General features: G+C 34.8%; 1 protein-coding gene across 2 annotated transcripts in view; it reads right to left on the reverse strand.

Moving 5' to 3' along the window:
* LOC150105523 (late secretory pathway protein AVL9 homolog) overlaps positions 1-24,089 on the reverse strand; it is a 415,642-nt gene that overhangs the window by 262,530 nt on the left and 129,023 nt on the right. For both annotated transcript variants that reach the window (XM_090394870.1, XM_090394871.1), the window contains exon 6: positions 13,011-13,239. In XM_090394870.1, the coding sequence (XP_090250996.1) occupies positions 13,011-13,239 (229 nt within the window). The remainder of the gene's footprint in view (positions 1-13,010; positions 13,240-24,089) is intronic.

Consider the following 24,089-nt stretch of genomic DNA (forward strand, 5'->3'; position numbering starts at 1 on the left):
AGTCTTACGACACAAGGCAAGCATGTGTAAAATATGGAACAGCACACAAGCTAAAAATAACAATGGCTTGACTGTTCTTTTTAGTTATCAGAAAATATCCATTCTGTTCTTAGGAGATATACAATTTATGTTCTACATGATATCAGTTTCCCATCTTCTTCTAATTCTAGTTTTTCTTCATATAGCTCACTACAGTATCTTGTCCACCGCTGTACAATTTTATCTTTATTCATCAATACTTTCCCTTTTTCATCTTTAACTGTGATCTGTTTCGGTTGCCACCTTCTATTAATGGTTCTAATCATTTTGTACACTTCCCTAGTTTTGTACACTCCATAGTGCTGTTCTAAATTACTGCATTGAGCTTCTAACCATTTCATCTTATCCATTCTGACTACTTTTTTCACCTCATTACCAGGGCCAACCCGAGCAAATTTTTGAGTGTGGGCAAGATTTTTTTTCTGCCCTTCGGTCGAAATTGTATATGTATATATAAAAATGATATATATATATATAGAGAGAGAGAGAGAATAATAAATAATAATAATAAATAAATAAAATATTTTTTGTGTTTATTATATAATGAGTACATAATTTTAACACAATTTATAAATATTACATAAATCACATTAAATATGACAAAACAAATACGAAAAAATCTATATTAAGAATTAAGAATTTTAATTATTTAAAAAAAAGAACCCTTTCTAGCCTTAATTTCGGCAAAAGACTTTACTACTTCTTCTAGATCTAATGTCTCGGCTAGGTCACTTTAAATAAAGTGGCTTAGCCATCTAATCTCTCTTGGGACATTGTGGACCTCAAATAATTTTTAATAAGTCTTAATTTAGAAAAACTGCACTCTGCACTTGCAACTGTAGTTGGGAAAAGAATTAAAAGAAAAAGACTTATGCAGTTATTTGCACAAATATAATTTAATATTTCTTTGGGAGAATAATTATTTGATATCCTCTGAGACAATATTTTTAATTCATCTAATAAATCTATTGCTGAAATATCTTTTTGATCACCATCAGACAGAACAATTTCTAAGTCGAAACAAGCTTGTTTTACTGTATCATTATCAAATTTGAAGTTACCAATGTTAAAGAGAAATCCCAAAATCGATTCATATTTATTTACCTGTTCACTCTCAAGTAATTGATGTTATTGCTGAATCAAGAATTATATTAAAAAAATTAATTTGAAAATGTCGCTCAAAATTAGTAATTGATTCATCATGACATACATAATTAAACTCAGTTTTTACATGTCGAGTTCGTGTGCTGTCGTTAGTTGGGAAATCATCATTTAACCCAATATTTAGAGCAAAGTTATGGGCTTGGTGCGTAACTTTCAAAAAATTATTTTCGCTTCTGTATATGACGTCAAGAATTTTTTGTGGCATCTAATGATTTCAAGGCCTCCATAATATTGCAAGAAATATTTTGCAATTGTTTGCTAGATGTATTGACTTCACTTAGAATGTCATACCAAACAAATGTGCTAAATATAAACTTGAAAGAATTAATTTTTTTTGCTAACAAACTAGCTTCCAATTTTGTTTTAATGCCTTGTTGCCTAATTAAGCTGTCATCATCTGTGATGAAAATTAAAGCTACGTGTATTTCTTTTACTTGATTTTGTATTGCTTTTACAGCTTCAACGCGACTTTCCCATCGTCATGCATAAAGGTTTTAAAGTAAAATTTTGGATGTGGTTTAGAACTTCCCATCAATGACTCGATGAAGAAAAGAAATTATAGATTGACTGAATAATGTCAAAAAATAAAACCCTATCTACATTGCAGATTGCTGCATCGCTCAATACCACCAAGTTCAAGGAATGCGCACAACACGGAACAAAAAATGCTCTAGGATTTTTGTTCCTTAAAAGTGCTTGTACCCCTGCATTCTTCCCCTTCATATTTGACTCGTTGTTATATCCCTGACCACAGATATTTTGAATATTTAAGTTTTTTTCTTCTAATAATTTTAAAATTACTTCAGCCATACCACTTCCTATTGTATTATTAATTTTAATAAAATCTAGAAATCTTTCCTCTATTTCTATATCTTGGGTTTCTTCATTTTTTTATAGAAACATATCTTACAATTAAGGACATTTGCTCCTGCCATGAAATATCAGTGGTACAATCAACAATTATTGAAAAATGCATTCATTATTTTAGATACATTTTTTTTTAAAATTTCATTACTCAATATATTAATGATTTCGTTTTGTATACATTTCTCTAAATAATGAATGTGAATTTCATTGTTTTTTATGCATTCTACATGCTTTTGTAATACACTGTCAAATTCAGTGAATAATTCAATCAGTTTCAAAAATTTTCCATTATTATTTGTATAGAGAGTATCTGAACTTCCTCTAAATGCTATGTTTTCTTTTGCAAGAAATTTAATAACTGATATTATGCATTTTAAAACATGCATCCAGTGTTCTTGTTCTTTTTTGAGTAATTTTACCTGATGTTGATCAATTGTAGTTTCATTTTTTAAACGCTTTTCCAAATCAATCCATTTTTCAAAATTATTAAAATGTTCTTGAGATTTTTCATGGTGTTGAAGAACTTGGGCCATATGTTTCCAATCGTTATTTCCTTCCGAAATTAAGTTCATGGTTCGAATATTAGAAAATACAATAATTCGCAGCAGAAACAAAATACTACATTTTTTGAACTTGAGTAAATTAACCAAGATCTTTTAATGGTTTCACCGTTACTCAAAATCCTATTATAATGCGATACATGAAAACTTCTATTATGTTCATTGCATGGCAAAAAAGTCTCTTTTGATTCAGCAGGAGGACCTCATTTTACTAATATCAATTATTGAATTGGACAAGTTTGGTCATAAAGCTGGATCATCAAAAAGCTCGTAATTTAGTGTTCAGGTATTTGTATTTGAAATCGAAGCTATTGGATGTTTCTCAAGAGCCTGATTATAATCTAAACACAAATTCGAATTTTCAGACTCATTGTCAATGGGGGACTCCACAGGAACGTCACTTTCACTGACTCTTGTTTCTCATAATTTCAAAAATTTCCGCAATTGATTTTCTTGCTGAGCTCGAATAACTTCTCGTTCTGCTCGTATTTTTCTGTATTGATGACCAGAAAGGGTTTTCATTTTGTTTTTCTGGTCTGCTATTTTTGTCTGTTTCTGAAATCATAAAACACTTTATTTTTTTTTCATAAAAGACAGGCCCAAAACAACGTAAAAAAATTTTTTTAATCGAATTGTCATTTGCCAAGTCTCACCCCTTTATACAATCATCTTTTATCTGATTTTACTGCATTAAGAAAACAAATAAATTAGCAAAGTAAAATTAAAAATTACCTTGTTTTATAAAAATTTTCTTGTTTAATATTAGCGTAAAACTGCGTATAGTAGTCAATGGGCAACATTTCAAATATATGGAGGAGTTCGTAAAGTTAAAAAAAAAAAAAAATTTAAAATCCACGGCTATAGCTACAAAGAAAATGAAATTAATAATTTATTTAAAATATCATTACTAAGATAAATCACATATTTAACTACAAACTTACCTTCATAAATATGAGGTAACAAAATTCATTCAGCAAGCTAATAATATTATACACACTAATACAGGGATAGCGAACTAGCATGTAAGAAAATTTTGTGGATATGTGAATGATTTATAATTATAGATAATAACATGTTATACGACTATAATATAGTTTTAAAAAAATTATTCTTAATTTTTTCAAAAAGTTTCATATTTATATTATTTATTAATATATCAAATTACTAAATAAAAATTTCCAATTAATTTTGTTTCTTAAATAAAAATATTCTATTTATAAGAGAATTTTTTCATTTCTCAATGAAAGTGGATCTAAATGTTTCTGTCCCAGGGATTATCAAAATAAAAATAATTATTTGGAGCTTATATAATTAGAATACAATGATTATTTTTATAAATATGTATATATAAATTTAATATTTTTTAAATATATGATATATCCAATTTAATTATTATTTTTTTTTATTTTTTCTGCCCCCAGTATAATTGTAACAAACTCTTTGTAAGTTTTCTGCCCTTTTGCTTTTCTGCCTGCGGCATTTGCCCATTCTGCCCCTGCATAGAGCTGGGCCTGCTCATCACACTTTCTTCTATATTGCTCCTCTATTTGTTCTGACATATCCCTTCTTATCCTCAACATTCTCTTCTCCTGTACTAACTTCAGTGTTTCCTGTCTAATCCACTTCTTTTTGATCTTTTCTTCTTCTGGAATTGTTTCTTCAACTGCACTTCTATTGCCTTCATTACTTCTTTCACTCTTAAATTCAAATTTTTTTCTTTTTCCACACTTTTTAGTTTCACCTCTAATACTATTCTGTATCTTCTTCTTATTTCTGCTTCACTTATTCTTGCAGAATAAGTGAAGTTCGACACTGCTGTACTGATGTTATCCATCTTCTTTTAATCATATCGATCATGTTCTTGGTTTTCCCATAATTTGATTGCCACGTCCATTTTCTACACTCCTATTGTTGGAATCGGTGTTCCACATGATCATCTCGTTGTCCACAGCAAATTCTAACATTTTTCACCTCATTCGTTTCTATCTTCAAAACCATATTTTCCCATGATGCTTTCCCAACCATCATTTCTATTCCGATTTTGGCATTCCAGTATCCTTCAATAATCAGTATATCTTATTTTGGTATTGTTTCATTGTCTCTGTGAGATCTTTGTAAAATAAATCAATATCCTAATCTGTGCTGTGACATGAGGATATTGATTTATTTTGGATTCTTGGTTGATACTTAATGGCTGTGTATTCGAGATCAAGGATATCCTTGACATTACAGCCATTTATTATTATTACTATTAAGAGACCTACAGGGAGTCAGGAACTCATCCAGTAAGGCTATGAGAAAAAATCTAGCTCTCATACTATTTTTGACAGCATTCATTCCCAACTTCCATGGATGACCTCATGTCCTTCCCCTGCCCTCCATAAAATGAAAAATTCCATCTAATGAAATTCTGTATAACCCTTTCTAAAGTTTCCCAGTCTCAATCATATCATCCCCCCCTTTTCTTCTGTTTGATACTGTCTGCAGCCTAGAAATTAGGCTGCAGACAGTATCAATTTGTCTTCAGAATCTGTATTCCATAATCCTGATATCATTTTTGACATTCTCCTCTGCACTCTCCAGTGTATCAGAATCACTATGGAAACCAAGAAACCTGTAAGCAATAGTCCAAGTGAGGTCTTATCAAGGCCTTGTAAAAAGGCAAAATGACTTCCTTATCTGTATGTGTCAAAGTTTTTTTCAGCATTGCCATTATGTTCTGAGTTGTATTTACAATTTTTGCTATATGACCGTTTCACTTCAACTTCCTGTCTACTAAAACCCCAACACAAATCCATGTTGACTCTCACAGATAACATTACCCTCATCTGCCCAATGCTGTATATGGTCCTCACTAATTTCTTCAAGATCTTAACGACTACTGATGACACACAAACTGGCCTATAATTAGACATTTCCAGTCTGCTTTGAAAAGCCAGGTCAAGAGCACTGTCAGTTTTTCAGCACAATCTCTCAAAACTCGTGGTGAAATACTATCCAGTCCCACAGCTTTAATGACATCTAGATTACTCATTATTTGGAACACACTCACCTCTAAACCTCGAACCTATCCTATCCCTCTAGTATAAAAATTTCCTCCTCTAGGATGAAATACTCAATAAACTGTTCATTGAACAATTCCACTATATACACTGCATCAGTCACTCTATTACCTTTTTTATCCCACAATGTCATTCTTCCACAATCATTTCTCCTCCTACTCGCCACATAGCTAAAAAATTCCCTAGGATTTTCTTTGGATCTTTGGGCCAATCTCTTCTCATATTCCAGTTTCGCCTTCCTTACCATACTAGTTGCTCTCCTGGTCTGTGTCTTATATTCTTCATCTGCTCTTCACCTGTCTCCTTATATCTCTTTCATAGCCTCTTTTTCGCATACAGTTCCTATTTAATATTGCCAGGTCATCCACTTTACTCCAAATTGTGCCCTCTTCTTCACTTGTGGAATGCAGCTTACTATTGCTGCTAACGAATATTCCTTCACAATTTCCCATGCACTAATGATATCCCTGCCTTCCAATTCCTCCCTCCATGAAACTTCCCCAAGTTGACGTCTAAGACTATTATAATCACCTGCCTTATAATTCCACATATAATCAAATCTCTATGATACTCCTGCATGTCTATTCATCTTCCAAATCAAAACCACATGGTCACTCTCTCCAACTGGTGGGAGAGATGTCATCTCAGTTATTATCAATTCTTCTGATGCTATAACCAAATCCAAAACTCTTGAACCCCTTGTTCCCTCTATTACATGTTGCCTAAGATATTTTTCCCTCAAGAATTCTAGAAATTCCATTCCCTTATTTCTACATTCATCTTCCTCTCCCCAATTTATACTGCTGTAGTTAAAATCTACATTAACAATCATTCTTCTTGCACTTGCCAAGCTCAACTGTCTAAACATCTCCTGGTCCACACCCTCTGTGCTCCTTGGTTTGTAGCAACACTCCCCCCCCCCCCCCCCCACTAAACATCCTGTCTTACCCACCTCTATCTCACACCATATGCTTTCAAAATCATTAGTGTCACTGCCTTCCAAAAACTCCACTCTTAGAGGACATAAATCGTCACTTATCATAAGCAGTACTCAACCACCTAAGTATCAGCACCACCAATTCCTCTCCTTTATTCCAGATACTCCTCGCATTAGTATAAACCATAAAAATGCCACTGTTTCTATACCCAGCATATCCCCTCTAGACTACAATGGGCTCAGCGTTACCTGATATTGTTCCCCCCTTCTCCCAAGTACCCATTCCCACAAGAGGCCACCCCTGTTACCATCCACCCTGGGCATTGTAGTTTTCCTACATTGACACACCAACTCGTTCAGAACAGCAATTTCTTCAGATGCCTATGTTCTTCCTCATTCAAATGCAAGCAGTCTCTCGCATACAATTCCTTTCTGTTCTCAAATGCTCTCCAAGCATCCACATATTCCAATCCTCTCTTCTGACACATTCTAGCTATTATGTTATTCAATATTACTGCTCTTCTGATCAGCTCGTCACTATCATACCTAGGCAGCACACACACTATCTTTCCTCTCTGCATCTTCTTTCATACAACCTCAAGCAAGAATCTCATATCTCTTGCGGCCCAATTTACATTACCTCTCAAGTCATTTGTTCCTACCATCACAATCATCTCATCCACCCTTCTACCCCTCTTAACTGCCATAACCACTTTTTCTATCATTCCTCTAGGCAAACACTCCTCACGCATCCTATCTTGAACAGCATGGATCATTGAGTGCCCATACATTACACCTCTTACCACAGAGGATGCATGTGAGCAGTTGTTCCTCAACTGCTCACATATGCATCCCTCACTCACTCACTCTCTCCCTCTAACACTTTCTGTGTTCTTCTACTTTCCTGCCTTCCTGACATCACCCTATCCCTGGTTCCAGTGCTCCCTCGCATTCTTCTCATTCCCTCTCTACTACTGTTTCCATTCTCTCCTCTTCTATCATTCCCATAACTCTCTCATTCCCTCTCTTCCACTTATCCTATTCTCTCCTCTTCTATCATTCCCATAACTCTCTCATTCCCTCTCTTCCACTTATCCTATTCTCTCCTCTTCTACCATTCCCATAACCCTCTCTCACTCCTACTCTGATTCGCCTTGCATTCGTCTCTTCCATTCACCTAATCTCATCTTTCACACTTCATCTCATTCCCCTAGACATTCCACCTGCTCTTTCAGCTCATCTATCTCTCCCTGCAAGTCAGCCACTCTTATTTGTCATTCGTCCTCCCAATTGAGACCATCTCCGAAAACTTTACAATCCTTCAACCTTTCCATACTCCCCACTATTTCTCTCGCCATTCTCGCCCTCTATGATACCACTCATCTCTCTAGGTGGAGAATCTCCCGCCTCTGACTCAACGAGGTCAGCTATAGTCATTTCTAACTCACCAAGTTCATCCTATTGCCTGAATTTTGCACATATATGTATTTCCCCTTCTCTCACCTGCCACATATTCAACCGTCGGGACGCATACATTCCGCAAGTCCTGCATGCTACAAAATCCCATACGATATTACACAAAATGGAGTCCTTAAATGGGGGAGGATTTGGCGATATACCATTTGCAATTTTAACTGCCGCCATTATTCAAAATAGTGTCGAGGAACTATTACAACTAAATGCTAAATAAGTATAAGGGAGTATAACTATATAAGTAAAAGTACAAACAAACAAAACATTTAAGTATACTAAAAATAAATAAAATAAAACTAAATAATGAAAACTTATGTTATCTTCCTTTTCTCTTCCACCGTTATGCATCCGATTCCGACCCCGTCTTCTCTATAACCAAAATACACAATATAGTGACTAACTTTAAAAACAACCACTGAAGGACACTCGTATTCCAGAAAAACAATGTAGCACAAATCTCGACCTAATACACTGGATATCTAATCACACCAAAGCGCATGACTTTACATTTATTAACATTGAAATGACAGCCATTTTCACATGCCCACATTACTAGCCTATTTAAATCATTCCGCAAGTACTGCATATCAGCAGCATTCTTGATTATCTTACCTATCTTTGCATCATCAGCAAATAGCTGCATGTCACATATCAAATCCTTCCCAATGTTATTAATGTAGAGATTGAATAACAATGGAGCAAGGACTGATCCTTGGGGCACACCACTGGTTACCTTGAATCTTGCAGATTCACACCCTCATATACTACTTTTTGATAGCTGTCAATCAGCCATCCTCTTATCCATGCCAATAGTTTATAATCAAATCCCACATTCTCCAATTTATGCAACAGTATTCCATTACGTATTCTGTCAAAAGCAATCCAAAAGTATCATAGTGTATCCATTCCCCCTTGTCTAACTCAGTGGTAACTTTATTATAGAATGTGAACAAGTTGCTAAAATATGACCTTCGCTTAATAAACCCATGCTGTTTATTGCAAAGTATTGAATCTCTGTCAACCCATATTTGAATGCAAGCTCTAACCAACTTTCTATCCCTAGACCATCAAGTCCTGGGATTTTCTTGTCTGGCATTCTTTATAGGCTGTGGCAACTTCAGATGCTGTAATGGGCTTGTCAAGCCCATCTTGGATATGAACAAGAAAGCCATTAATGTTCCAAGAGTTATTATTTCTCAGAGTACTATTGTCTTCAAACAGATTTTTGTAGTGTAAAGAGAGAGAATTTTATGATGAGTGAGAAGAAAATAAGTAATGTCGGAATTGTCCAACATGTGGCAACATACTCAAAATTTCTGGAAGAAATCTTCAGTGTATTTCATCAAGGTATTCAAAGCCCATTTGCCATATACTACTTTAGTATAGCTGCTATATATATATATTCATTTTTAATATTAACTGACTTAAAACCCGAGAATTATAACAAAATGAGATTTATTTGAAAACGCAACATGTTTCGTCGAGATTGACTTCATCAGGCGTTAAGAACATAGAAAGATATTAAAAGACACTGAAAATAACATTGAGACACTCTAAAGCTATACAATTATAAAGTCATAATATTCGACTGTGAATTACAGTTATTAGGAACTTGAGCTATAGTCCGAGTTAAAGTTCTATTGTTGTACACTTGTGCGTGTGTGGAACCACGCGATCTCCAGTATCTGATAGTAGAGCTGAAAGAGTCAGGCAAATTATAGCTGAGATTATTGTTCATATGAAACATGTTGCGTTTTCAAATAAATCTCATTTTGTTATAATTCTCGGGTTTTAAGTCAGTTAATATTAAAAATGAACATATCCCAACCCCGAGTTAATAGTAGTAGTCATATATATATATATATATATATATTTATAAAAATAAATTTAACTGACTAGAACCCGAGAAAGTATAACAAAAACCTTTAATACATCACAACTAGTTTCATCGGTGCTCCAACTTCTTCAGGTGAGAAATAAAAACATAAGATATAAAATAACACGGTAAAAAATGAAATTTACAGCTTAATAAAAAGCAGAATAATAACAGTTATATTTGAATAGGTGACCGCGTGCTACCGTTGGCATGAGTAGAATGTGTGTGACAGCTAATTTTTGAGCGCCAGTACTGGATTACTGCGCTATGGGAATCGGGTAAATTGTAGCTAAGATTATTGTTTAAATGTGAAGGGTCCAGAACTATTTCTTTTGATTCGATGATTCTTCTTTCGAATTCATCCTTGCAAATATATAAATTAGTAGTGCGTTCCCAATCAACTTGATGTGGCTGTTCTTCAAGGTTAGAGTTTGCCAAGAAAAGGACATGACTGGAAAGGGCGCTCGCTCGTGCTCTACTGTAGGAGATGTCACGTTTATGTTCCTCAAGACGAAGTGAAACAGATTTGTCTGTCTGGCCAAAATAAGGTCGACCACAGTTGCACAAAACTTTATAAACACCAGGAAAATGCAGATGGTTGTGTTTTGGTTTTGGTCGACTCAGAAAAGAACGAAGTTTTGGCAGCGTAGTATAGTCGGTCTTTATGTTGAATTTTTTCAGAATCGTAGCTAATTTTGGGGTAAGAGTGCTGATAAAAGGTAACTGTATATGAGTGATAGGGTTGGAGTCATCTTCTTGTCGAGGATGTTGGCGTGGTCTCAAACGTTTAGTGATGTTACGAGACGAATATCCATTATTTAAGAAGGTGTTTTTCAGGAAGTTAAGCTCTGTTTGAAGGTCTTCTTCTGTGGAAATGAGACATCTTGCTCGATGGGCGAGGGTGGAGATGATGCCCAGTTTCTGAGGTGGGAAGTGATGAGAAGAACCATGTAAATATCTATCAGTGTGGGTGGTTTTTCGAAAAATTGAAAATTTAAGACACTCAGGAAATCTACTGATCTTTAGATCCAAGAAGGGGAGAACGCCGTTAATCTCTAGTTCAGATGTGAATTTAATGTTTTGATGTTGGTTATTTAAATGGTTTAGGAAATTTTGCAGTTCCTTTAAACTATGTCCCCAAATAAGGAAGACGTCATCAATGTAACGTAACCACAGTTTAGGTTTCAAAGTAGCTGAGGAAATAGCTTTCTCTTCAAAATTTTCTAGAAAAAAGTTAGCTAAGACTGGAGATAAAGGGCTGCCCATAGCTAAATCGCTAGTTTGTTTGTATATTTTCTCTTCGTAGCAGAAATAGCCGGAATTGATGCAGTGAGTTAGAAGAGCGAACACTTTTTTTAGAAATCTTGTCCTTATTGATGATGTCCTTGTCCTTAAGACATCATCAATGTAACGTAACTGTGGTTATGTTACATTGATAACGTCTTCCTTATTTGGGGACATAGTTTAGAGGAACTGCAAAATTTCCTAAACCATTTAAATAACCAACATCAAAACATTAAATTCACATCTGAACTAGAGATTAACGGCGTTCTCCCCTTCTTGGATCTAAAGATCAGTAGATTTCCTGAGTGTCTTAAATTTTCAATTTTTCGAAAAACTACCCACACTGATAGATATTTACATGGTTCTTCTCATCACTTCCCACCTCAGAAACTGGGCATCATCTCCACCCTCGCCCATCGAGCAAGATGTCTCATTTCCACAGAAGAAGACCTTCAAACAGAGCTTAACTTCCTGAAAAACACCTTCTTAAATAATGGATATTCGTCTCGTAACATCACTAAACGTTTGAGACCACGCCAACATCCTCGACAAGAAGATGACTCCAACCCTATCACTCATATACAGTTACCTTTTATCAGCACTTACTCCAAAACTAGCTAAGATTCTGAAAAAATTCAACATAAAGACCGACTATACTACGCTGCCAAAACTTCGTTCTTTTCTGAGTCAACCAAAACCAAAACACAACCATCTGCATTTTCCTGGTGTTTATAAAGTTTTGTGCAACTGTGGTCGACCTTATTTTGGCCAGACAGACAAATCTGTTTCACTTCGTCTTGAGGAACATAGACATGACATCTCCTACAGTAGAGCACCCTTTCCAGTCATGTCCTTTTCTCGACAAACTCTAACCTTGAAGAACAGCCACATCAAGTTGATTGGGAACGCACTACTAATTTATATATTTGCAAGGATGAATTCGAAAGAAGAATCATCGAATCAAAAGAAATAGTTCTGGACCCTTCACATTTAAACAATAATCTTAGCTACAATTTACCCGATTCCCATAGTGCAGTAATCCAGTACTGGCGCTCAAAAATTAGCTGTCGCACACATTCTACTCATGCCAACGGTAGCATGCGGTCACCTATTCAAATATGACTGTTATTATTCTGCTTTTTATTAAGCTGTAAAGTTCATTTTTTACCGTGTTATTTTATATCTTATGTTTTTATTTCTCACCTGAAGAAGTCAGAGCACCGATGAAACTAGTTGTGATGTATTAAAGGTTTTTGTTATACTTTCTCGGGTTCTAGTCAGTTAAATTTATTTTTATAAATGTATACATCCCGAGTAAATCCTAATTTCAACAATATATATATATATATATATATATATATATACGAAGGGGGGGGGGGGTTCACCCAGAAACTTGGGTTTTCTCATCCCTCAGAACAGGCAAACTGGCTCGTGAACACACACACACACACACACACTTACAGTCATAAAATACATACTTAATCTCCCACTAGAAGGGCTCAACCATTCCTAAGGGCCAGTCGAGGAATGGGGAGAACCTGACATGAATGAATAAATAAATAAATTTTTTTTTTTTCGCTAATAAATACATGTCATAAACTGTCTTATTGTTGAGATTAAGTTCATAGGAAATCCTATTATTTACAGGATATGAGTCTTTAAGGAAGGAGGGACATTTAAAACCTTTTAGAAAAGTTCATATTTCAATATAAAATTTTGACAGTATATAATAATCAAAAATTTCTTACCTAAGAATGCTTGCTGACCATCAAGCATATCCTTAGTTAAGCAAGCATTAAGATTTTTGAAAGTTTCTTCTAAAAGTGTTACTTTACTGAAGTCTCGTTCACTAAAATACGCATGTGTTATTAGTTCTAGCTTTGCCTGAATAATCCCATACAATGGTAACTGACTGAGTACACAAACACTCTTCTGAACTGTGCCTCTTGTAATATCAGAGCTCTTGTTTATAAGTTGCTTTAAAAAAAAATAAAGAATTTATATTACACTAGTGGCTGTACATATCAAGAACAATCCGAAAGGTTAAGCTAAACAATATGCGATGCTTTTTAATTACAAAGGTACACAAATTATTTTAACGACTTCCTTTCTCCCCTATTTGTTGTATTTATTTTAACAGATAGAGCAAAATATATATAACAAATCAATAAACTGGATAAATGTAGAGCGAGCAGCTTCGAACTGCCACCACAAGCACAAAACATCTAAAAGTTAAGAATAAATACTAGCAAAACCAATAACAGGATGCCAAAATGGTAACCATGCAAGAAATATTCTGATATTAGATTCCTAAACCTCAGAACATTTGTGTTGCTCATTTGATGAGTTTTTTCCCAGAAAAACTGACATTGGCAAATAATGAATGAAAAAGCTATAAATGTGAGAATATTCTATTATCAAGGGAGTTTTATAAGAATATTTTCTCGCATGAGCAATTAAACACTATTATAACAAGTATGTAGAACAGAGGGCAAATATTCATGGGATCTTAGATGTGCGGTGCACATTCATGGAATAGCAATATCACCGATGTCATATTTTTGCATTTATTCCCGTTAAAGATTCCCTAATTGTTTCCTGGCTTTGCATGATTCCTAAAAATTAAACACAATACACTAATGCTTCATGAAGAGGACACTTTTTGATGCATAAACACTGTGTAGCATTCGCGTTAATAGCCCAGGAGTGCTGTCACAAATATATTTACCTATGAGCCCTTTGAACAGACATACAGATGGTGCAAGAGTCAAATTCTTGGCATTCAAGTGGTTTTAAACCACCCAGAAGGTGAAGGCCGAGTGTACACTGAGACAATAGCACCTAGAATCAGTAGCTGTGTGATTGGTTATTGTGTCAACTAATCCAACTGAACATTGTCGTTTGACATGCATTGCTGTTGTTTTTTTTGTCTTCAGAGTTTCATCTGTTTTGCGTGTGTGACGTGTGAACCGACATGTTTAGACACTGATATAGACAAGTTTTTAATATATAATTTTCTATAATAGGGAAGGGGGACTAGAGAGGATCAATGTTTAATGAGAGAAAGTTAAAGAGCTTAGAATAGTTGGTGGCATTGGGGAAGCAATAGAGACAGCAAATGAATTTCACTTTTGACTAAACGGGACAGGGAAATTTTCAACCAAAGAAGGTCAAAGTCAGGTGATTCTAGGTTGGATGATCTCTGGCATGGTATATCAGAGTGGATATATGCACAGATTCCACCTTTGGATAGAAAGGAGTCAAAGAGTATGTGGTCTGGGAAGTTGAGATGAATAGTGCTGGGGAAGGGGTAAGATTTGGGTCTCTAGTTGGGGTTTGGGAGATGGGAGATGTCAGTGGACACTATTAAGGTTGGAGTTAGGTCAGAAATGTTCATGAAGTGGATATGTAAGGCTCCGTGGGGCATATATTTGACTGCACCAGTCATGCAGGTTTCCTATGCAGTAAACTACATACTGGTCTCCACATCTTGATTTCTGCACCAACTTTCCTTGTTTGTAGTCGATGACCCAACTGTTGTCTCCATTCCAGCATATTTATTGCAAGTTGTTTTCAAAGTTGACAATCTTGTTCTCTCTGGGAGAAACTTAGATCAGGTCAAGCTCGTATGCCCGACAGCAAGGGCAAATCCCTTTGAATTTGTTAATCACTGTTATTAGATTAGATGTGCTTGTCAATGTGTTGCAAGTTACTTTTACAAGGCATGGGAAGCTTGTTCCATCCTTTTATTTGTGGATCAGAAATGATGGCACCAGATGATATTTCTGGGATCAAAGTTGCATTCTCATGCTAACTTACTGATGTCATCTTTTAGTGTTTCACCAGTTTCCATTTGAAATTTCAGCATGACCATGATGAATTTTTTGTTTTTGGCCCTGATTGAGTCATGTACTGTTAATGTGATTAGGCAGCGGAGTTTGTTAGCATTGTTGGGGAGGTCATTGCATTGCGGTGCTGATCATTGAGCAGTTCGAGCTTGGCTTCCAGCATTAGAATTTTGGAGGAGAAATTTTCATCCATAGTGTTAAGGTCAGGGCTGGTTTTAGACTGTTAGACACCTGCGTGCTAGGGATAATTGGACACCCCCCCCCCTTGAGAGTAATACTACACTAGTGTTTTTTTTTTGAACATGTACAGCAGTGAATAGAACATATGCAAGAATGGTGATAGCCACTTTGATGGAAAAAATTTGTACAGAACATCGCCATTCTTGTGCATATGTTCTATTCACTGCTGTACATGTGTGAAAAAAAAAAAAAAAAACTAGTGTAGCCTTACCCTAACAATGCAGATCGCAGAATGTCATAAAAAATGTACTAATAGCAATATTCCGATATTACTATTAGTACGTTTAGTACAAAGGAAAAGTCATAAAATATTTTATATATCATTATAATTAAAATAAATAGTTTAATTAAAATTAAATTATTTATTTTAATTTTATAAAAATAGAAACAGTACAATGAATGTATAAATTATATCAAACAGATGCAAAATGTACAACTTCCCAAATAGATGCAATCATTACATCAGAACATTGCTCTTCTTGCTTTTTTATTTGCCAATTCATCAATAACATTTGATAATTCTAATTTTTCAGACAAATCCTTTTCTATTGCTAGCAATCCTAAATCAATAAACCTGTCTTGGGTCATTGATGTTCTTAAATATGTTTTTATAAGTTTGAGTTTCAAAAAGCTCCTTTCACCTGATGCTACACTAACTTGTAATGTGAGGAAAATTCTCAAAGCTATAAATTGATTTGGAAATGATGACATCAAGTTATTTTTTGCAATATATGTCAAATTTTTTAATGGGTCAGTTTCTGTAATGCCACTGCCACAAGTTCTGTACGTTATCAGCTCATTGAACAGCTCAAAACCATCAATATCTTTAATATATTCACCATCTTTATTAATTTTTTCTTTGGTCATTTCTCTGAATTCACAAAGAAATTTAAATACATTATTACATTCATTCAGAATTTCAAATCTTTCCTTAATGGAATTTAATGCAGTATCAACAATTATTAGATAAAATTGTATTCTGAACAATTCTTTTGAATTTTTTTATTTCTTCATCAAGTTCATCTGAACTTTCATAATCTAAGTGGTGAACTTTAGTTCTGTTCCTTACAACTGGAAATTCGGATACTACGTTTACTTCTTTAGCTAAAACGTCTGCATCTTTAATGTAAGTATTAAATGCTTCATTGCATCTAGCTGCCCTTAAAAATTTAACGAGCCCAAAACATTAAGAGATTCATTTGTATTAGATTCAGGAGACTGCAACATTTTGCTTACGACGTCAATTTTTAACAGAATATTGTTCCATATAATAATTGAGCAAATCAACTTGAAAGAAGCAATCTGAACGAACAAACACTGAGCTGTATGTTTTGTTTTCAAGTCTCTGGAATTAACAGCTAATATATCATTTAAACTTTTTAAGACTTCACTTAATTGCAATCTGAGAGGTCGCACCACTTTTATTCTGCTCTTCCATCTTGTATCACTTATAGGCTTTAGTGTCAATTTAGGAATATTGCTTTTTAGTATATCCCATCTATAAGGGGATGCAGAGAAAAATTTATACAATTCTTGGATAATGTTAAAAAAAATTAACAGTTTCAAATGTTTTTTTTGGCAGCATCGTTTACAACAAGATTTAAAGAATGAGATGCACAAGATACAAAAAAGGCTCTGGGATTTATATTCCTAATTTTGTTCTGCAAACCATTATCATACCCTTGTCCATATTTGCTAAAACAGATATAATTTCTGTTTAAATTATAAAGAATTAAACTAAATTTATTATAGATATAATTTCCTAAGTAATGGGATATGTGATATCTAGAATATTGAGATTCTGTTATGTTATTTACATGCTGTAAAATAATAGGGTCAAATTTTGCCAACATTTCTACGGCCTTTAAAAAATTTCCATTATTTGCTTCATATAATTTATTATTTGTACCTCTGAAGGCTAAACACTGTCCTGCTAAAAATTGTACAATTGCAATGATTCTTTTGATGATGGCTCGCCATTGTCTTTTTTCAGATTCAAAATACCATTGCTGTTTTTATCAATTGTACAATTTGTTGTCAAGGCATATTTTTAATTCATACCACTTTTTACAACTTTACATATGTTCTACATTTGTTTCATGTCGTGATAAATTAGTGGCCAAATGTCGCCAATCTGAAAAACCTTGACTATCTGTCAATTTGTTTTTCTTTAAAGCAAACAGCTTACAACAAAAGCAAAATACAATATTGGATTTTTCAGAATAGATTAATGAAGTTCTTTGAACTTTTTCACCATTAGGTAAGAGTCTTACAAACTGTGACGTGGAAAATGACCCTCCATTGTTATCTTTAATGAAGTTTATATTTTGAGGTGTTACAGGTCCCTTATGAATTATGAGTTCTAATAACCGATTATTAACACTAGATGGCCAGGTACAAGGATCCCCTAAATCGCATTCTGTAGTGAATTTAGCACAATTACCAGAAGGCCTACTTTGTGAATTATCCTCACAGCTTGATTTCACCATTGACTCTTCCTCCTGACACAGTTCTGAATGAAATTCAAACTTTTCATTTGATTTTTCACATTCCACTTTGATTTCGCCCCTTACTATCTGGAAAAGGTTCTGAAGTGATTGATGTTGTTGAGTTATCTTCGTCTAACTTTACATATTTCAGTATAAATCCTCGTAATTTTTCTTTATCACTTTCATTCTTTCTTTTGCGATAAAAAGCACCAGATAGATGTTTAGTTTTCCTATCTGACATATCTAAACATATAATAAAAAACATTAATAATAATGGTAATGATAATAATAAGCACAAATTATTTTTTTCTCTTTTTGAATGAATAAATAAACGTAATGACCCAAACTGACTTAAGCCTTTATGTACAGATTCCGAAAAAAAACTCCGATCTGTCCGTCCATCTGTCTCTCAGGTCTATCTGAAAGACGGTAGTATATTTTATAACAGGTACTAGAAAAGAAAAAAAAAATTGTAATTCGATTTTTTTTTCCCAATTATGTATTTTTAGTAGCAAAAAACTAGGCCAAAACAATGGTTCGCTTGAATGAACATTCTTTGCTGAGTGAGGTTTTTGAAGAGATAGAGAATGAAACCCAAAGAAGATATTTCAAAGTTAGCACTGCTATAAGTTTTAACAATGTTACGTTCCTATTTCATCGCCAATATTTTAAAATTAACTATAGGCTATATCGAATTTATTCCATAGGACGTCCTACAGATTTGGTCCCCTGCACACCTATTAGAACTGGCCCTGGTTAAGGTGCTGTTTGAGACGTTTGACTCATTTTCCCAAGTTCAGAAGCTGCTTTGCAGAAGGGAGGCACAGAAAACAGAAAGGATGGTTGAAGTTAATAATTTGTGTGTTGATTCTTCTATTTTTGCAGGAAGCATGCAGCCAGTGGCAACATAAATCACACATCTGACCTTTTGTCTTGTCAGTAATAATAATTTTAAAACAATGGCACTTTGTATTTTCATTGGGCTTGTCATTGATTGACAGCACAGCGCTGGCGAGACTTAAGATGGTTTGCCATCGTTAACCTTTGTTGCAACAATCTTTGCTTCACATGGCAGGCATAGCGAGTGCTTGCACATGGCTGATATTTAATTGAATAAATAACTGACTTTATGCATTCTAAGCACTTGTGATGTTGTGTAGAAGTAGTTGGTTCTCGATACCCATTGTTACGATTTCTGTTTATTGGATAATTTGGGGTGAAAACACTTATAACAATAATGTGTGGGGGAGCACAGGTTTAGAATAACTTATTACCAGGCACCACCCATTTGAGGATGCAGTCCTTATTTTTAGTAAGTATTTGCAATATTGTTAATCATTGGTGGTATTTTCTTTATTTTTGACTGTATTGTTAAGTGTGTTGTTTATTTATAACTATTATTATTATTATATGATACTGTTTCAAATGTGCTCTACATTGATAGCACGGACACATACTAGAAAAATGCAGCCAAGACTTCAATATTCAATGATATCACTATATGTGATTTTAGTGTGATGTAGTGTGTGTGTATTCACCACCAAGACTGAATGGTTTGTGGTATGAGAGTGTGACTGAAGAGTATGTGTCAGAAATGTTTCATAAGTGAGTGCAAGAAGTGTGAGTTGTGTTCAGAGAGGCAGAATGAAGCAATTGATATTAAGGATGTAAGATGCGATTGTGAAAGTATTACAAAAGAATGTAATGGAAGCAGTGAATGACAGTGTACAAAATATGAATGAATATGAAGTGGATGAAATTAATAATGTGGATGACGAGGAGACAGAGTGGAAAGAAATAGCACAATCATTCAGATACCTTCACAGAACAAAACGTGAGCCAGAGCAACTGGAGAAATGATTGCCATTTTACAACAAGAGAGAGAATGAAAGGAAAAGTGAATGGAAAAAGTATAAAAGTGCAAAAAACTGGGAGTAAAGAGAATATGTTGTATGGGGATTTGATGATAGATGTACTTGATAAGATAGTGATGAAAGTACGTTTCCAAGGTGCAAAGATCAAGGATACTAGTGAAGCTGTTAGTATGCAAAAAAAGGAAGTGAAAGAGTTGGTTGTATTGGCAGGGGGAAATGGCTTGAAAAGTGAGAAATAGGCAATGAGAGTGGATATGAATGAGCTTCTGAAAGAAGCAAAAATGAAGAGTAAGAAAGTAAAGATTATGTGTCTGCTGCTGCCTCAGTATGACAGCACAGAATTGAGAGGAAGATTGCTAATGAGTCAATGAGAAGATTGTGCAAGAGGAATGATTTTGCAGTTGAGAGACAATGACTTATATATGCCTGATGGACTGCATTTTTTTTGGAGTCAGATATTTGGAATTTAGTGAAAAAATAGAGATATTGGGGAGATGCAATCAAGCATGCAATCTGACTATCCCAGGGACAAATCAGTATGAGTGCAGGAATGAAAGTGAACAGCTGGGTATAGTTTCCCAGGTTTCAAACATGAATGGGCTGGTAATGACATAATGCAAGGGTAACTGTGGACCCAAAGATATGTTGATATGCATGTACACGAATGCCTGAAGTATCAGAAATAAAGGAGAGGAGTTTTTGGTGGTCAGCTTGACCTGGCTAAAAAAATTATTGACTAAGTGAGACCTGGTTAACATATAATGATGTAGTTACAGGGATGGAATGTAAGGGATATCATATTTTTTCAGAGAAGACAGAAGAAATAGGGCAGGAGGAGAGGTATTATTAAAGATAGCTGAAGAACTTCAAGTAACAAAAATAATAGTTAAGGAGAATTGTAGATCCGAGAGAGATAGTTCATTTGAAGTTGTATGGTATGATATACAAGGCAATAAGTCAAAATATGCTGTTGTCTGCTATAGACCTGGGAGTTCAGAGGAAAATGTGGATAATATGCATCAGTAGATTAACACAAATGAGTGCAGGCCAAGCAATTACCATTTGAGATTTCAACTAAGGAGATATAGACTGGAAGGAGGAAAGGACACATGGCATGATGAAATCAGAAAAATTACCTGAAACAACATGTGATGGAGAGGGGGGGGGGGGACAAGGTGTTTGAGAGCATTAGATCTGGTAACAGCATCAGAAGATCTACCTATAACTATAGCAACTCTACCTCCCATGATGGAAAGTGACGACACTTTTTTAAGTGGATGAGTAGCAATATAAAGCAAGAACTGCAAAAAAAAAAAGGGGGAAGAAATGTTCACAAGCAATACAAATTACAGGCACGAAGGGTAAATACATAGTATTTACCCTTCGTAATTTTTTTTTTCTGCATAATATGTACGAGAAATGAAGATTATGGAAGGATAACTTTACTCAGTGCTGATTTTAGGAAGTGACATGAGCAGAAGAAACAGTTTAGTTACTAAGTGATACTCTTGCAAAGATCCCTTTGCAAGAGTATCATTTAGTAACTCAATGTGAATACAGCAGTGGGACTGAAAGGTATGTTGGCCAGTATGCTACTAGAATGCGCAAGAGAACTTGCAGTCCTCTGACAAAGCTGTTTAATCTAAGTCAGCTCTGGCAAGGTTCCAAGGGGGTGCAAAAAGGATAAGATAGTATAATTACATAAAGATGGCCACAAAAGAGAAGTAGCAAATTAGCAGAGCTGAAGTGGTGGTTAAAGTATTGGAAAAGTTAGTTGGTTTAAAGGTAAAATTCAGGAATGAGCACAAAGGAGTGTAATGCTATTTAGGGTTCCACACAGCACCATAAAAGGTAGGTCCTGCATTAATAATTTATTCACATTTTATAAGGCGACAGCAGAATTGGATAAAGGAAATAGCTATGTCATGATACTGTTGGGCTTTGCAAAGGCATTTAACAGAATACAGCATGGAAAACTATTACATTAGTTGGAGCAGATGGAAATGGATATGAGGCTGGTGGCATGGATGGGGGATGGCTGACAGACAGACAGATCAGAAGGTTGTTCATGTGGTGGAGTGGAATCATGCAAATGAGGGCCACCATTCGTTAATTTGTATATTAATGACACAGCAGAATATTGAAGGTGAGATAGTCAGTTATCTGCTGACAATGCAAAACTGGGGAGGACAACAACTGAAAATGTGATGCATATATCCTGCATGATGATTTAAATTAACTGGCAGCGTGGGCAAAGGACACTCAATGGTTATCACTTTAATATTGCAAAATATTAAATTGCAAATTAGGATGAAAAGATTACATACTTTTATATCATACTGATGGTACCGGATTACAGAAAATTGACAAGGCTAGGGATCTAGGGATGATGGGGGATAGAGGTTTGAAGTTCAGAGGGCATATAAAAGAAATTTTTCAATAGATGAGAAGAGGGAGAACAAGGGAGTCACCCCTGGAAATTGTAGGAGTGTGATTATTAAGAGTCTGCAGACTAGTGCTCTGTGCTCAGAGAGTGGTGAATGGGTGGAATGGATTACAACAGGTAGTTGTGAGTGCCTTAATGGTGAATAAGTTGAAGGAGAGGTATTATAGGTATTGTGTGCATAACGGTTAGTGTGGGTTCTCCTGCAATGAGTCTTTTCACTACATGGAGGTAGCGATATATAATAATAATAAACCTTTCTTACTGTTCTCCATACCATTCTATTTGGTTTTGCAAATGATGTGTGCATGCACACATGCTTGCTATTGGTGTCATATTCTAATAAAAAAACTGGCTTATTTGTGGTCCAAATTAATAGCCTTTTCTTTCCTTAGGATAAAATTTAGATTAAAAATGGAAAATAATGGAATCCTTCCTTTCCTTGATACACTTGTAAATAAGGAGGTTCATTTCTCTCAGCTTTTCTATTTATAATCAGCATACATTTACTGGAAGGCACATTCTCTAAGATTCAAGGCACTGTACTTCAGAAAAATTCACAACTGTCAGGACACTCACTGCTAATGATATCAGGTGATCTGAATTCCAGCAAGTGTAAAAACTCATTAAAGAAAGAAAGAATAGTAATAATGTCTTATTTAGCAATAAGTCTGAGGTTATCTGGTGGGAAGTGGAAGCTAATAGGATATATGGTAGTATGTTGCTACAGACGTGGCAATTCAGTTGTTGGAATGATAAAATGGATCGCTAAATTACCATGATAAAAAAGAAATAATTACGGATGCCTTATGATTATCTGAATACTGACTGGTAGCAGAGAAAACTCTTGATAAGAATGAAGAATTAATTGAAATAATGCAAGATATCTTAAATTTGCCTTTCTTCTTATCAGTTTCTTATGACATTTATTATTACAAAGCAGGGTAATAAATGAGTAATCATTAAGGGAACTTCAATTATCTGAACACTGATCAAGTAGCAGAGAAAACTCTTAATAAAAATGAAGGAAAATTTATTGAGATGTTTGAAGATAACTCTCTCTCTCAAGCAACTTGTGAAAGAGGGAACTCAAAGTCAAAGTGTTAGATTTAATCACAGTTTAACTATTTTACAACCAGGATAGTGATCAAGTTGTATTGACCTGGGAAGTAGCAAAGTATATGAATGTCCCAATTAGAGCAGGTTAGAACTCAGAGTTTATCATATCACCTACTCCCTTTATCAGTTTTTCTTATTCATGATATGGTGCTTTTCCAGTGTTTAGCAGCCAAGTGCATATGACACTCTTCTCTTAAAGCACCAGGTACCTTAGCTTCTTGAAATACATTTTTTTCTAAAATTACATTTTAATTTGCATTTGAAAAGATGAATTTCCTTTTTTATTGGATATCATCTATTTTGGATAATGAAATACTAATCAGGTTCGTTCATAGGAAATGCTGCTACCAATTTAAGACTCAAGTGTTCAGATCGACATAATAGGGGTGACTGAAACAAAAAAGGACAAAACTGGTGAGATCTTTCTGAGCAATAAATACAAAATGTTATATTCAGGCAATGACAATCAAGGAAAAGAAGGAATAGCCATAGTATTCAACACAAAATACGAGGCTAATCTTCTTGAATGGCAGTCAGTCTCAAGTAGAGTAATGTGGGCAAATATGAGAATGGGGAACTGGACAATGAGACTTATTTGTGCCTATGGTCCCACAGAAGGTTCTACTAAGGTAGAAGTGGAGAAATTTTTTGAGGCTTTAGAAAAAGCAACTGACACAATGAAAAAGGAAAAGTTGGTCCTTGTTGGGGATCTAAATAGTAGAGTAGGAAATGATTGTGAGACATACAAAAATATTTTGGGAAAATTTGGAGAAAAGAGCAATAATGGCAAATATCTGTTGGATTTCTGCTCAGG

The sequence above is a fragment of the Typopeltis vanoorti genome, chromosome 6, assembly GCF_054136105.1.
Source record: "Typopeltis vanoorti isolate ZY-2024b chromosome 6, IOZ_Tvanoo_1.0, whole genome shotgun sequence".
NCBI lineage: Eukaryota > Metazoa > Arthropoda > Arachnida > Uropygi > Thelyphonidae > Typopeltis > Typopeltis vanoorti.